This window comes from Ascaphus truei, chromosome 4, assembly GCF_040206685.1.
Source record: "Ascaphus truei isolate aAscTru1 chromosome 4, aAscTru1.hap1, whole genome shotgun sequence".
In the NCBI taxonomy this organism is placed as follows: Eukaryota; Metazoa; Chordata; class Amphibia; order Anura; family Ascaphidae; genus Ascaphus; species Ascaphus truei.
Window position 1 is genome coordinate 202,310,063 of NC_134486.1, and position 14,543 is coordinate 202,324,605.

Consider the following 14,543-nt stretch of genomic DNA (forward strand, 5'->3'; position numbering starts at 1 on the left):
CTCCTAGGAATATGAACCTGGGCTTTATTGATCTCATCCAGGATATCAAAATTATTGGCAGAAATAATATATTTTGCGGGAAGAATCGTTTCAGAAGATTCGTTAGATCCTTCCTCCGTAGAGAATTGGTGAGAAAGAGCATCGGCCTTGATATTCTTGGTACCGGGAATATAAGAAATCGTATAATTGATACGAGAGAAAAACAGTGCCCAACGTGCTTGACGGGATCCCAGACGACGAGCCCCCTCAATATATAATACGTTTTTGTGATCGGTGAGAATAGCTACTGGCTCTTTGGTACCCTCGAGGAGATGTCTCCATTCTTGCAGAGCTAATTTGATAGCCAAAAGTTCACGGTTCCCGACATCATAATTTGTCTCGGCCGAAGAGAATTTCCTGGAAAAGAATCCATATAGATAAAGTTTTTCTTGTGAAGAGGATCTTTGTGAGAGTACTGCCCCAGCTCCCACATCAGAAGCATCTACCTCCAGGGTGAAAGGTAGGGATGTATCCGGATGCCGAAGGATGGGGCGGAGATGAAAGCTCTTTTGAGAAACTCGAAGGCTCTGATGGCTTCAGAAGACCATGCTGTAGGATCAGCACCTTTTTTGGTCAAAGCCGGAATGGGTAAAGTGATAGTGGAGAAATTACGGATGAAACGCTGAACGGCAATCCAGATCAGACTTCAATTTCTCAGGATCCATGGTGAAACCCTTATCGGAGATTATATAGACAAGGAAGGCTGTGGAAGATTGGTGGAAAATATATTTCTCCATCTTCGCGTAGAGGCTGTTAGCACGTAGCCGAGAGAGGACCACCCTGGTGTGACGAATATGTTCTTCCAGGTTCTTGGAGAAAATGAGGATATCGTCTAAATATACGATGACGAAGATTCCCAGAATGTCCCGGAAGATATCAGTCATAAATTCATAGAAGACGGCAGGGACATTGCAGAGGCCGAACGGCATCACTAGGTATTCATACTGACCCGAACGCGTGTTAAATGCAGTTTTCCATTCGTCACCGTCTCGTATTCGGATGAGATTGTAGGCTCCTCTCAGGTCGAGTTTGGAAAATATAGAGGCTCCCTGAAGCCGGTCAAAGAGTTCCAAGATTAGAGGAAGAGGGTACCGGTTTTTGACTGTAATCTTGTTAAGCCCACGAAAGTTGATATAGGGTCTTAAAGAGCCATCCTTCTTTTTCACGAAGAAGAAACCGGCCCCAGTGGGGGAGGTGGAATTTCAAATAAACCCTTTCTTAAGATTCTAATGGATGTAGGTCACCATAGCCTCGGTCTCGGGCACTGTGACGGTAGCTTTGAGACAGGCTATTAATAATACACACCAAATATAACTGGGTTGAACTGAACGAGACTTAGATATGATAAAATATAATTTATTCCTTGAAAAAGGTGAACACACGAGATTATACAAATAACAGACAAAATATGGACACTCACTTAAGATGGAAATGATGAAATAGTCAGAAATCTTGACTAGCAGTTCATGCAGCAATCTTGAAAATCACAAAGACACGAAAGACATGAAGGACAATAGCCATAGGCTGAGCCTGGTTCTTATACAATTATTTCCCATTGAACACAACCTAAACCCAGCACATCTCATAAATCAGTGGTGAGGTTGACAGTTTTCCACAGAGTAAAACTCCTCCCACCCAAGGACGTTTAAAAAACTGCTTTTCCTATCTAAATAACTTCATAACTTCAGTTCAGCAATACTTACTGGCACGCAAAACATATTAATACATTCCGGCATGCATGACGCTCCCAATGAGACTAAATATTACCGTGTAATACTAAAATTAAGAGAGAAATTAATATCTGTCTCTTAGTACCTGCTAGACATCAGGTGTCTGTAATCCTTATGTGCGAATCAGTCACACGAATACACATATGTAGCTTTTAGCACATTCAGCCGAGGACATCTCATAATATTCTTATATTTAATAAGGTCACTCATTCTGAGATCTCCTTGCGTAACAGCACCCCTGGCCCCCATAACCCCTGGTCAATAAATCCTTTGAAGCAGGGACTCCTGTGTAGAGAACATTTGTCACAGGTGCTAGATTTCACACCCAATGCCCCAGACATGGGCCTAGCTGTCTCTACCCGCAAGATGTGTTAACATACACCAAACCCCCTCTGTACTTTTCACACCCAACTTCAATCAAGCCTTTTGAAGCCCAGATATTTCTGAACAGACACCACATTTGTATTTTCCTAAACTGTAGCTCATTAACCCCTTAAGCCCCAGTGTGTGTGTGGTGCAGAGACTGTCACAGAAACAATACATTTATACAGGGGAATAAACAGTTGGATGGCTGAAGTAAGGCAAAAACACATTACTGGACCCCAGTCCAGTTAACCTCTTGCTTCCCAGGTGAGAGTAGAGGGTGGCCAAATGGGGTGTAAACCCTTTAATCCCGGGCCAAATCCTCTCTCTCTTGACAGGCACAGATAAGGGATATGATTTAGACTTGGGGAGTGTAGGTCCAGGAATTAATTTGATGGGACAGTCGTACGAACGATGAGGTGGAAGAACTTCAGCCTGAGTCTTGTTAAAGACATTCGAAAAGTTGTGGTATACCTCTGGCAGGGAAGAGAGAGAAGGAGTAGAGGCGTTGAGACCAGAGAGCACGGTAACGGGTGGTGTCACCGTCTTCTCCAAGGTAGGAGCCCACTGGATCGGTAGTTTATTGGTCCAATCAACATGCAGGTTGTGAAGCTGGAGCCACGGAAGTCCCAAAATGACCTGGACAGTAGGGGAGTGGAAGACATCGAAGATGATGACTTCAGTATGACCACCCGCTGGGGTCATGGTGAGGGGAATAGATTCCCAAATAATGAAGGCTGGTTGGAGCGGTCAGCCGTCAATGGCCTCCAGGCCGATGGACGACGTCTTCTTGACTAACGGAATTTGATAATTGCAAGCATAGTCGTGATCCAAAAAGTTGCCACCAGACCCGGAGTCGATGAAGGCTTCAACCTCGACATTAGGACACACAAGAGTTATGTGGAGAAGGATTCTCTTCAGTAGCTCTTTGGGGGAAAAGGGGCAAGGAGAAATGGTACCCAGTAGAAGCCCCTCTACCTTTACTGGGCGTTCTTGTTTCCCGGTTTTAAGTGACAGTGACGTAGTTGGTGTCTCGGGGAGCCGCAGTAGTAGCAGAGACCCTCATCTCGGCGGCGTGTTCTCTCAGCGGCCTGAAGCTGTTGTCTACCGATTTGCATCGGTGCGGGGGTGTCCAACGCAGGAAGAGCCAAGGGAGGAGACCTAGGAGAAACAGGCAAGGGAGACAGTAAACGAGGGCGCTGGTGCTTGTGGCGTCGCTCTTGAATGCGCTGTTTCATCCGGATGCTGAGGGCAATGAGATCCTCTAGAGATGAGGGACGAACATGAGCTGCAAGGTCATCTTTGAGGGATTCGGACAAACCCTGCCAGTATGCCGCGGCGAGACCATCATCGTTCCACTGGGTTTCTGCAGCGATGGTGCGGAACTCCACCGCGTATCTTGCAGCCGGCATGCGACCCTGGGAAAGATGGAACAAGGAAGAAGCAGCAGTCTCCCTACGTGCCGGTGTGTCAAAGACCAGCTGAAATTCTCGCCGGAACTTGGGGTAATCTTGGGTTAGGTCTGATCGGTGTTCCCAGAGGGGAGAAGCCAAGCGAGCACGTCGCCATTGAGCAGAGCATACTGTAGATGTAGGCCACTTTAGAACGATATGAGGGAAACCGAGATGGGGATATCTCGAACTGGACGTCACACTGGTTCAAGAATCCCCGGCAAGTAAGGGGGTCTCCGGCATACCGGTTAGGAGGTAGAACACGTGGTTCCAAATTACCCATAGGTAGTTGGGCAGGAGGAGACGGTGCAGCTGGAGATTCCTGCAGGGAGAGTGTAAAAAGCTTTTGCGCCACAGCGGTAACTTGGTCGCTTAAAAATTGCCAGTGATCCATAGTGACACCTTTGCCCACCTCAGAGGGGTCTGCGTTTGTTGGGCTCAGCATAATGTAACGCCTGTATGCCCGCAGACCTGGCCTGTTCCCAGTACTGAGGTGGGTAAGGGTATAACACGCACCCACAGCAGTGAGGGCGTGCCCGGAGTGTGGTAAGATGCGTTGCCGGGCCTGGTGAGAAAAGGGTTAACGATATACTTGCTGAGTCCGGGGTTCCAGAAGTCGGAGGGTTAATGTCCAAGAGCCTTGGGTCAGGGGCAGGAGAAAGCAGCGTAGTGAGGTCCAAATCAGAGTCCACGAGTAGAGAGGTACACGTAATCAAGCCGAGCTGAGATCAATCCAAGGGTATCCAAACAGGGGCAGGGACAGGAACAAGAACTGCAATAGAGAGCAGAGCTTGGCATAGACACTGCACACAGAGAAGCTATGCTGAGCGACGACGGAGAGGGCAGACTGTGGTTATAAGGGAAGGGGAGCCAATGGTTGCAAGGGGTGGAGCGGAGGCCTGTCTGGGTGCTCGCAGGAATAAGTCCAGGTGAGCAGGGTGGGGAGACAGGGGTGTGATTCCTGGTAATGGCCTGCAGCCAATGGGGGCGGCGCGGGAGGGCTGGTAAGAGGATCAGATGCGCACGCCCTCTGTAAGGCTGCAGTGCGCGCGCCCTGTCGCGTGCAGATGCGGCGTGCGCCACGGAGGAACGGCTCGGCGTGGGACAGGTAAGGGGCTGAGGGAGCGGGGAACCGGGGCAGAGAGCCGCCGTGGGGCCAGAGGTGATGGGGACCCGCTGAGAGGCACGTGTCCCCTGATCCGTTACAGGTAGGTTGTGTGTGCAGATGTCTGTGGCACCTGCACTAGGCCAGATACCCCTAGTTAGGCCCCAGCTAGGCCCAGACTCCCTTTGCAGCTTGTGGTTGCTGCAGGTACAGGCCCAGTAGATATGGACACTGCCCCTGTAGTACCAGTGATAGGGACCAAGCCAGGACACGGCTGCATCCTGGCCTCAGGTGGTCTGGGACCAGACCCCTGCTACTTCAGAGACTATCAAAGGTGGAACAATCCACGCGTGACCCACCCACCGTTGAGGCGGAAGCGTCGCGGTTCACCACTCTGGATCCATGGATCCCATCCTTCAGCTGCAGTGCCCCCGGGTGTGGAATCACCCGGCAGGTACCTCAACACAAGTGCATCAACGTACACCTCAGCTATAGTAGGCAGCGCTGACCTACACATTTGGCGTGATTGAGCGCCCGAGGGCCCCTTAGGTGTGGGGACTATATAATCGGGGTGTGGACACCATGTTGGGGCACGTTGTGGTGTTGTGGCCCTGTGAGGTCTGAGTGGTTTTCCATTAACATTAGATATGTGTACAGTAAACAGGTAATATTATACAAGTGTGTATTCATTATTGTCCTGCATGGGGTTATCCCACACTGAGGATCCTGCGTAGGTGGAGGCGCTGTCGACCAATGGAACAGGTTCACCCCAGACTCCCAGCAGCAGAGGCTCAGACCTCCTTTGAGCCCCAGGTAAAGCCGCACATACACAATAGCCACCAGATCTCCCCTGGGGTGGGGGAAGGTGCGATACAGTTCATGTACCTGTATTTCATTAAATAAATAAAAATATACATATATACATACCTGAAAAAATCCTATCTACTGCACAAAACATGGGGTACTTACTGTATGTTACTTATCATCAACAACTCTTTTTTTGAGCCCCGTGCCTTACCATCACATTTTCTGTTTTTATTTTATGTACATACAGGGAGTATTTTTCCCACACACTCTTATTTTATAGAAAACATTCACACAATAATAAAATGCAAACGTGAATCTCACCAAAGATGATAAGAGGCAATTCCACCCATATTGCTGCCAACCGGAAAAGCAGGAATGGGGCTATGATTCCCCCTAAATCACACATGCCTGAACACAAGGAAACACCAAAGTTTCTGCAAAATAAAGAAAGGCCAGATTTAAAGATCTCAAAATAAATCTAGACCCTGAGAAGTCCAATTGAATTAAAACCCATACCAAAGGCTAGAACTTTCCACTAAGGTTAGCCTAGTGGTAATACAAGTTGCTGGTGAGCATTTCCCCTCAGGAAAATATATTTCACATTTTTTATTTTAATATCTACAAAATCAGAGTGGATCTCTGTTGTATGACCAACTTGTTATACACCAGAGGCACCCTTGTTCTCAGAGAGATAATAAAGTAAACAAAAATCAGGGTTACTGCATTAGTGAAAAGACAAATAAATATTTCTGTTAGAAAGTGAGGAGAGATAACAAAAAACTTTCAAATGTATCTGGGACATCAACTACGGTTGGGCAAAACTTTCATGCAAGTTTACAAATGTGACACCTTTTGGACATTTATGGCTGGAAAGAAGTTGCAAAGTAATGAATCCTTGTTAACAAATCTTGTTTAGAAAGCAATGTTGATGCTAATGTTCGTGCCATTGTCTCAAATAAAGTCGCCAGATGAATATGGCTGACTTTTACCAAAGTTCACATAAAAAATGAGAAGTACACTATGTCTTTTTGACCCACTGGGTCAACAAATAGCTTTTGCACAAATGTTTTGTGAACTTCATAGCGCACTAGGACAGAGAATGGAAAAATGTCAGAAAAAGAGAAATGCTAAAATAGGAGGTCATGCATTGAAGATGTGATGTGGTGATAGGCTCAGCAAAAAGGTTAAGAATTAGTTATTTACTAAAATAATGATGGATAGCAGCAGATAAATAAATCAAACACTGCTTGGCAGAGACACAAGGGGTATCCTAAATATGGAAATTACTCCAAATGACCATACAATATGGTTTGAAGGGCCAATCGCAGTATTATCAAGTGCCATTTAACTTTGGGTTCCCCAAAATATTCTGACTACCTCATGGGACCTGGCACTCCAAGGTCACATGGTGTAGTGGCTACATAATGCACTTTGCAGGGGAGATAGTTTCCTTCACTCCTATGAAGCGCAAGATGCAATCTGCAGTAGAGATGGATGAATATTTCTCCAACATGTGAATTCGCTGTGAATATATGGCGCGTCTTCGCAGCCACAGATATTTGCAGCTTGGGTTTAAAAAGTGATAATACCACCAGCTGCCACTTCACATTTGACTGTGAATGTTGTGATGAAAGAGTCCAAAGAATTTGCCACTCGAATTATGACACGATAGCCCAACTCTAATCTGTAGTACAGACAAATTGAAGAAGAGATATCCTCATCTTACATTTCCGGCTCCAGGGCCACCATGATTATGTGATCACCAATTGCTGGATGTTCCGTGGCACTCGAGTGCCACGGCACCATTGGTGCTCAAGGCGTTAAGTGCAAGTGGCCATTTTGTATCATATTAAATAAGGCCTTAAGGATTTACATCATCTTAAAACATTAACTTAAATGATCCAAAGTGTTCATTCTCTGTTGTGAATTTCAATGTAACTCAGTTATTTTGGTCAACTAATTACTTCAATATAAAAGAGATACAAATATAAACTATAAAAATCATAACACCAGATAAACAGTTTTTTTAGTTACCTTAATGATGTTGGATACAATTCTGTGTTTATGAAATAAACAATTTCAAATGCCATGGTGATGCCCAGTCGTCCTAGTGTGGCTATTGTTATTTTAAGCCACAAGATATCTGCAAACCATAAAATGTGACATACAGTAAGTAGATAAAAAGTACTGCACTGTTCCAATGGTGTTCAATGGAATCTGCCTGAAAAAGAGATCAGTCTCCCCAGATTTAACATTTGAAAGCTTTTGTTATGCACATGAAGGGTGGGTCAAATTGCTAATGTGTAAGAAAATGATCAAAATGAAGTCTATGTAGGTAACTGATGTGCAGAAGAGGATGATCCTAACATTACAGTCTATGATGTTAAAGAAAGCTTCGGGGCATACGTGTCTAGATGACACCGTTTGTGCCTCCAGGTGGTATCCCTGGTATCAAATGTATACAAAAAGGATTATATATGGCACACCACTGTTTAAGGAAATTTAACATGGAGGTGTTTGGTCTGAGGATGGGACTCCTGTCCTAAAAGTTACTACATACAGTAACGCTCTGATGCATTAATACATTTGGTAATCTTTTGATACCACCATATTTTGTGTGCTCCTTCTTTTATCTCCTACATTGCTGGTATCAAATGTATGAAATGTATTTGAATTTCTTATATCTGATCTCTTAAGCAGAGACCTTATCTCTGTGTCCAGAGCCTCAGTTCTGGACTTAGAGGTAAATTAAAACTGCACCACTTACAAATGCAAACTTAGATACACACAGTTACAGTTAGGTCCGGAAATAATTGGACACTGATACACGTTTTGTTATTTCGGCTGTGTACCAAAATAAATTCAAGTTACAGTTAAATAATGAATATGGGCTTAAAGTGCATCTATCAGCTTTAATTTGAGGGTATTCACATCCAAATTGGAGGAAGGGTTTAGGAATTACATCTCTTTAATATGTAGCCCCCTCTTTTTCAAGGGACCAAAAGTAATTGGGCAATTGATTCAAAAGCTATTTCATGGACAGGTGTGGGCTATTACTTCGTTATTTCATCATCAATTAAGCAGGTAAAAGTTCTGGAGTTGATTCCAGGTGTGGCATTTGCATTTGGAAGCTGTTGCTGTGAACCCACAACATGCGAACAAAGGAGCTCTCAATGCAAGTGAAACAGGGCATCCGTAGGCTGCAAAAAAAAAAGAAAATCCATCAGAGAGATAGCAGGAACATTAGGAGTGGCCAAATCAACAGTTCGGTACATTCTGAGAAAAAAAACGCACTGGTGAGCTCTGCAACACAAAAAGGCATGGACGTCCACGGAAATAGTGGTGGGTGATCGTAGGAACCTTTCCATGGTAAAGAAAAACCATTTCACAACATCCAGCCAAGTGAAGAACACTCTCCAGGAGGTAGGCATATCATTATCCAAGACTATCATAAAGAGAAGACTTCACAAGAGCAAATACAAAGGGTTCACCACAAGGTGCAAACCATTCATAAGCCTCAAGAATAGAAAGGCCAGATTAGACTTGGCTAAACAATATCTAAAAAAGCCAGCCCAGTTCTGGAACAGCATTCTTTGGACAGATGAAACTAAGATCAACCTGTACCAGAATGATGGGAAAAAAAAGTATGGAGAAGGCTTGGAATGGCTCATGATCCGAAGCATACCACATCATTTGTAAAACACGGTGTAGGCAGTGTGATGGCATGGGCATGCATGGCTTACAATGGCACTGGGTCACTAGTGTTTAATGATGATGTGACAGAAGCAGCTGGATGAATTTTGAAATTATAGGGATATATTGTCTGCTCAGATTCAGCCAAGTTGATTGGACGGCGCTTCACTTTACAGATGGGCAATGACCCAAAACATACTGCGAAAGCAACCCAGGAGTTTTTTAAGGCAAAGAAGTGGAATATCCTGCAATGGCTGAGTCAATCACCTGATTTCAACCTGATCAAGCATGCATTTCACTTTCTGAAGACAAAACTTAAAGCAGAAAGACCCACGAGTAAACAAGAACTTAAGACAGCTGCAGTAAAGGCCTGGCAAAGCATCACAAAGGACGAAACCCAGCGTTTGGTGATGTCCATGCGTTCCAGACTTCAAGCAGTCATTGCCTGCAAAGGATTCTCGACAAAGTATTAAAAATGAACATTTTATTTATGATTGTGTTCATTTGTCCAATTACATTTGAGCCCCTGAAATAAGGGGACTGTATGAAAATGGTGGCAATTCCTAAACGTTTCATACAATATTTTTGTTCAACCCTTTGATTTAAAGCTGAAAGTCTGCACTTCTATTGCATCTCGGTTGTTTCATTTCAAATCCATTGTGGTGGCGTACAGAGCCAAAATTATGAAAATTGTGTCAGTGTCCAATTATTTCCGGACCTACAGTTATAACATAATCTTGTAAACCATGCATGCCCATGCCATCACACTGCCTCCACCGTGTTTTACAGATGATGTTGTATGCTTCGGATCATGAGCCATTCCAAGCCTTCTCCATACTTTTTTCTTCCCAGCTTTTTTAGATATTGTTTGGCAAAATCTAATCTGGCCTTTCTATTCTTGAGGCTTATGAATGGTTTGCACCTTGTGGAAACCCTCTGTGTTTGCTCTCGTGAAGTCTTCTCTTTATGGTAGACTTGGATAATGATATGCCTACCTCCTGGAGAGTGTTCTTCACTTGGCTGGATGTTGTGAAGGGGTTTTTCTTTACCATGGAAAGGTTCCTACGATCATCCACCACTGTTTCCGTGGACGTCCAGGCCTTTTTGTGTTGCAGAGCTCACCAGTGCGTTCTTTGTTTCTCCGAATGTACCAAACTGTTGATTTGGCCACTCCTAATTTCCTGCTATCTCTCTGATGGGTTTTTTTTTTTTTTTTTTTTGCAGCCTAAGGATGCCCTGTTTCACTTGCATTGAGAGCTCCTTTGACCGCATGTTGTGGGTTCACAGCAACAGCTTCCAAATGCAAATGCCACACCTGGAATCAACTCCAGAACTTTTACCTGCTTAATTGATGATGAAATAACGAAGTAATAGCCCACACCTGTCCATGAAATAGCTTTTGAGTCAATTGTCCAATTACTTTTGGTCCCTTGAAAAAAAGGGGGCAACATATTAAAGAGATGTAATTCCTAAACCCTTACTCCTATTTGGATGTGAATACCCTCAAATTAAAGTTGATAGACTGCACTTTAAGCCCATATTCATTATTTAACTGTAACTTGAATTTATTTTGGTACACAGCCGAAATAACAAAACGTGTATCAGTGTCCAATTATTTCCGGACCTAACTGTATATGTATGACATTATATTACTGAACCAAGCAACTCCTTCTTACTGCTCCAGTAGCCTCTACCTAAATTACTCATTAACGCTGTGAGTAAAGTTAATGAAAAGTACCTTCATATATTGACTGAATGGGACACACGTGGAATTGATCATTTTAGTACATTTGGAAACATAGGCATGGGTTCAGCAAGCCGCGGTAATGAAAAAATATGACATTACCACTAAAAAATTGCATTATTTTTATAAGGCCTTCTTTCCGGCTGGGGGTACGTAATCTTTTTTTTAATGGTCAACAATTATTGTTAATATGGGTATCTAGGCCCCCATTGAGGATCAATGGTTTTAATGACTATTTTTTTTATAATGTGATTTATATTAAAGCTAGTTTCATTTATTTTGTAGCTTTTAAATAGGCAAAAGCCTCATTAGCCACATTTTGCTAATAGGGCTATTGCCCATTAGTCTAGTAGCTAGGTTTGTTGGAGGGATGGAGGAAAGGGGGCTGGGTAATGTGAGTAGTTGATCCTGGGTGGATGGTATGTCTCCTGGGGTTGGTAGCAGGGGTTAACCCTTTGATTACCTTAGCAGTTAGTTACTAAGGTAGTCAATGGTGTAGGTAGTGTATTGTATTTGCTAGGTAGTGGTTATTTTTTAAGACCTTGTTTTTTTTAATGGACAAAGCCCGATAACCCAAATTTTGAGGGTGGGTGTTAGGTTTGTCAATGGTGGTGGTAGTGGTTAACTCCGTGGTTGTCTTAGCAGTTAGTAAAGCATTGTGTGGCAACGGTTTGGTAGCCAAAGGGGTAGGTAGTGTATTTTTTAAATTGTATTAACCACTTTAGAGCTTGTGGTATACCTTGGAAACCATGGGCATCAAATGAGATATATGTTATTTCTGCCATAGGGATCTGTAATACTAGATATTGCAGAAGCTTATGATAGAAATAGTATTAAAGTGATAGCAATGCAGAAATCAATGCATTATCAATGGTTGCGTTAATTCCTGCATTGTGACTTTGTGTCAAATATCGCATCCTGTAAATTATTACCACAATCTTGAAGTATACCATCTTAAAATTGCGGTAATAAGACTCGTTTTTCTATTCGGTGCGATATTAACTCCATTTTAATTGCGTTTGATGTATCCGGGCCATAGTTCTCATTTTTAAATCTTGATACATATTTTCCTATATGCAATACTAACATGTAAGAGGGTAATACTATTGGAATATATTGGGCATCTAATGCACACAACTGGTGGGCATTATGAAAAAAGCCACTTGGGTATTTCCTATTACGTCTGGTTCTTCATGTAGGCTGGAATACCATTACCTTGTGGTATGACAGCAGTGATTAAACATGCCACCCCAGCTACAGCATTGCTTAATGCAAATGGAAGGCGTCGTCCAACTCGATCAATGCAGAGTAAAATAATCACAGCTCCTGGCAACTCCACCACTGCAGAGATGAAAAAATCTGTGTATAGACTTCCAGATACAATTCCTAGGCGCATTACAAGACCCTGATAGATGACCGCACTCGTAAACCTATGAAACAAAATCACAATCATTAAAACAAATTCTAAAAAAAACATTTATAGATGTATATAATAAGTTATGGCATGGTTGCTTTTGAAGCTGTATGTGACAAGAAAGAAGTACGTAACTGGAAAATTACTTTTTTCTAGAGACTCCAGACGTATGGATGGTACTTGGAGGGAGCTAATTAATGCACATAAAAGTGTAACCTCCCCAATAAAAGATAACCAACATTCTGGTCAGAATACACTTTTCTATTTTCTTTTGTCTGCGATTTTTATTACTTCTCCCTTTTTTATGTTTGTGTATTATTTTTACCATATTAAATAAGACAAATGTTGATGATGCTAAATAATCAAAAGCATATCTGCATGAGTTTTCATTGTCTAAGCTTGAGAAAAAATTAAATAAAAAAGTACTTGATATCTTGTATACACAAGTCATTTATCTAATATATATATCTATCTATATATATATAGATATAGATATATATATATATATAGATAGATATATATAGGCAATACGATACCGAGTGTAGACGAATATCAAAGGCAGCACTCCAGAAGGTTGTCAAAAAAAATGTATTAGATCAACAAGACATCATTCCAACGTTTCGGTCCGCGAGCGGGACCTTTATCAAGGTGACATCAGAGTGGAGGGTTTTTGTCACTTTTTTTACTCACCATAACTTAACTCAGTATGGTAAACCCCATCCTCTAGCTTCTCTGCATACCCAGTTAACCAACCCCACACTGATGAGACCCATAAAGGTCGAAACAGCTGTCTGTGGGTGGGTTTTCTGGGTATGCACCTTAACCCTGGCTGTGCTCAAAGCTGTAACCATGCAGCAAGCTTAAGCCTATAGGGAACCATGTTAAAAATGGTTTTTGAAGCAAAAAGTGGCACTGAGTGCTCATTTGCATGTAATTTCCCGGAATCCCTTGCTGCAGTGGAAGTGCTGTGTGCTGGGTGATAATGGTGAAAGGCTGGGTTGCAGACCTGCCTAAGACATGCAAATGAGCATACAGTTGTATTTGCATATTTGCTTTGCTGTGGAGGGTTTTTGTCACTTTTTTTACTCACCATAACTTAACTCAGTATGGTAAACCCCATCCTTTAGCTTCTCTGCATACCCAGTTAACCAACCCCACACTGATGAGACCCATAAAGGTCGAAACAGCCTTTTGGCTAAGATCAAGTGTAGGGTCTGTCCTGTGAAGGATGGCTCTAGTTGCATCACTTGGTCTGGTCATGGGCTGAGAGGGCGGATGCAAAGTAGCCCGGGCTTTTTAATCTTGCACCCCAGGCTTGGAACACCTGGGGAGCATCACTTGCTGCACTGTGGATGGCTGAAAAAACAGAAATAAACTGTGCGCTACTATCTATCTCCTTATTATAATTGAATACAGTGCAGTGACTAAACCATATATAAATAAAGTAGACCACAATACCACAGTGAATAAGTGATTAGATAATTAAATTATAACATAACCGTGTGGTTGATATGGGCGTCTGCTGCTATAAACATTAGGGGTGGCTCAGCACCCCACACACTCTAAGAAATGGAAACAAAAAGAAAACAGCGCACAACGCCAAATAGTGAAGTAAGTAATAGAATGTATTACAATATTAAAGGGGTAATAAATCTGCGTACATCAGATAGAAATAACATGTGCATTTAGTGCATATCACACTGGTTACCACTCTGTAGCTGTAAAACAGGACGGTCTGGCACTCAGCTGTCTCTGCAGGAGCCTCTATGATGGTTCTGGGGCATGGGATCCTTCATGCACTCCTCACACAGCAGGACGCTGCTCACAAGGGGATTCCTTTCAAGCAGCCTGGTAATACTGCAGATTCAGACACTTAGTGGGACCGCTCCTCAACCGGTGATATACTGCCTCCAGGGGAATTCCCCTACAGTCCCCCGTCTCTCCTGTGTAGATTCACTGCTTTTCCCAGCTGCTATGATCTTAGGGCAGTCCAGAGCTGTTGGAATTGCTCTGCAAACACTTCCGCAACTGCAGGGGCTTACACAGCGTGCCACGATGCCGCTCCGTCACGTGGTGTAGCGGAGTGACGTCACAGTTCTCGTGGCAATGGAGGAATCAATAGGGAGGAAGAAGGAGAGTCCCTTACAGTCTCTTACCGGCGCAGAAATCGCTCAGTTAGCACGGTGGCAGCCAATAT

General features: G+C 43.3%; 1 protein-coding gene across 1 annotated transcript in view; it reads right to left on the minus strand.

The window, feature by feature from the left end:
- Nucleotides 1-14,543, minus strand: part of SLC22A3 (solute carrier family 22 member 3) — a 311,477-nt gene that overhangs the window by 9,495 nt on the left and 287,439 nt on the right. The window contains exons 7-9 of the mRNA XM_075596749.1: nt 12,148-12,362; nt 7,530-7,638; nt 5,817-5,929 (exon numbers count right to left, since the gene is read on the minus strand). Coding sequence (XP_075452864.1) covers nt 5,817-5,929; nt 7,530-7,638; nt 12,148-12,362 — 437 coding nt within the window. The remainder of the gene's footprint in view (nt 1-5,816; nt 5,930-7,529; nt 7,639-12,147; nt 12,363-14,543) is intronic.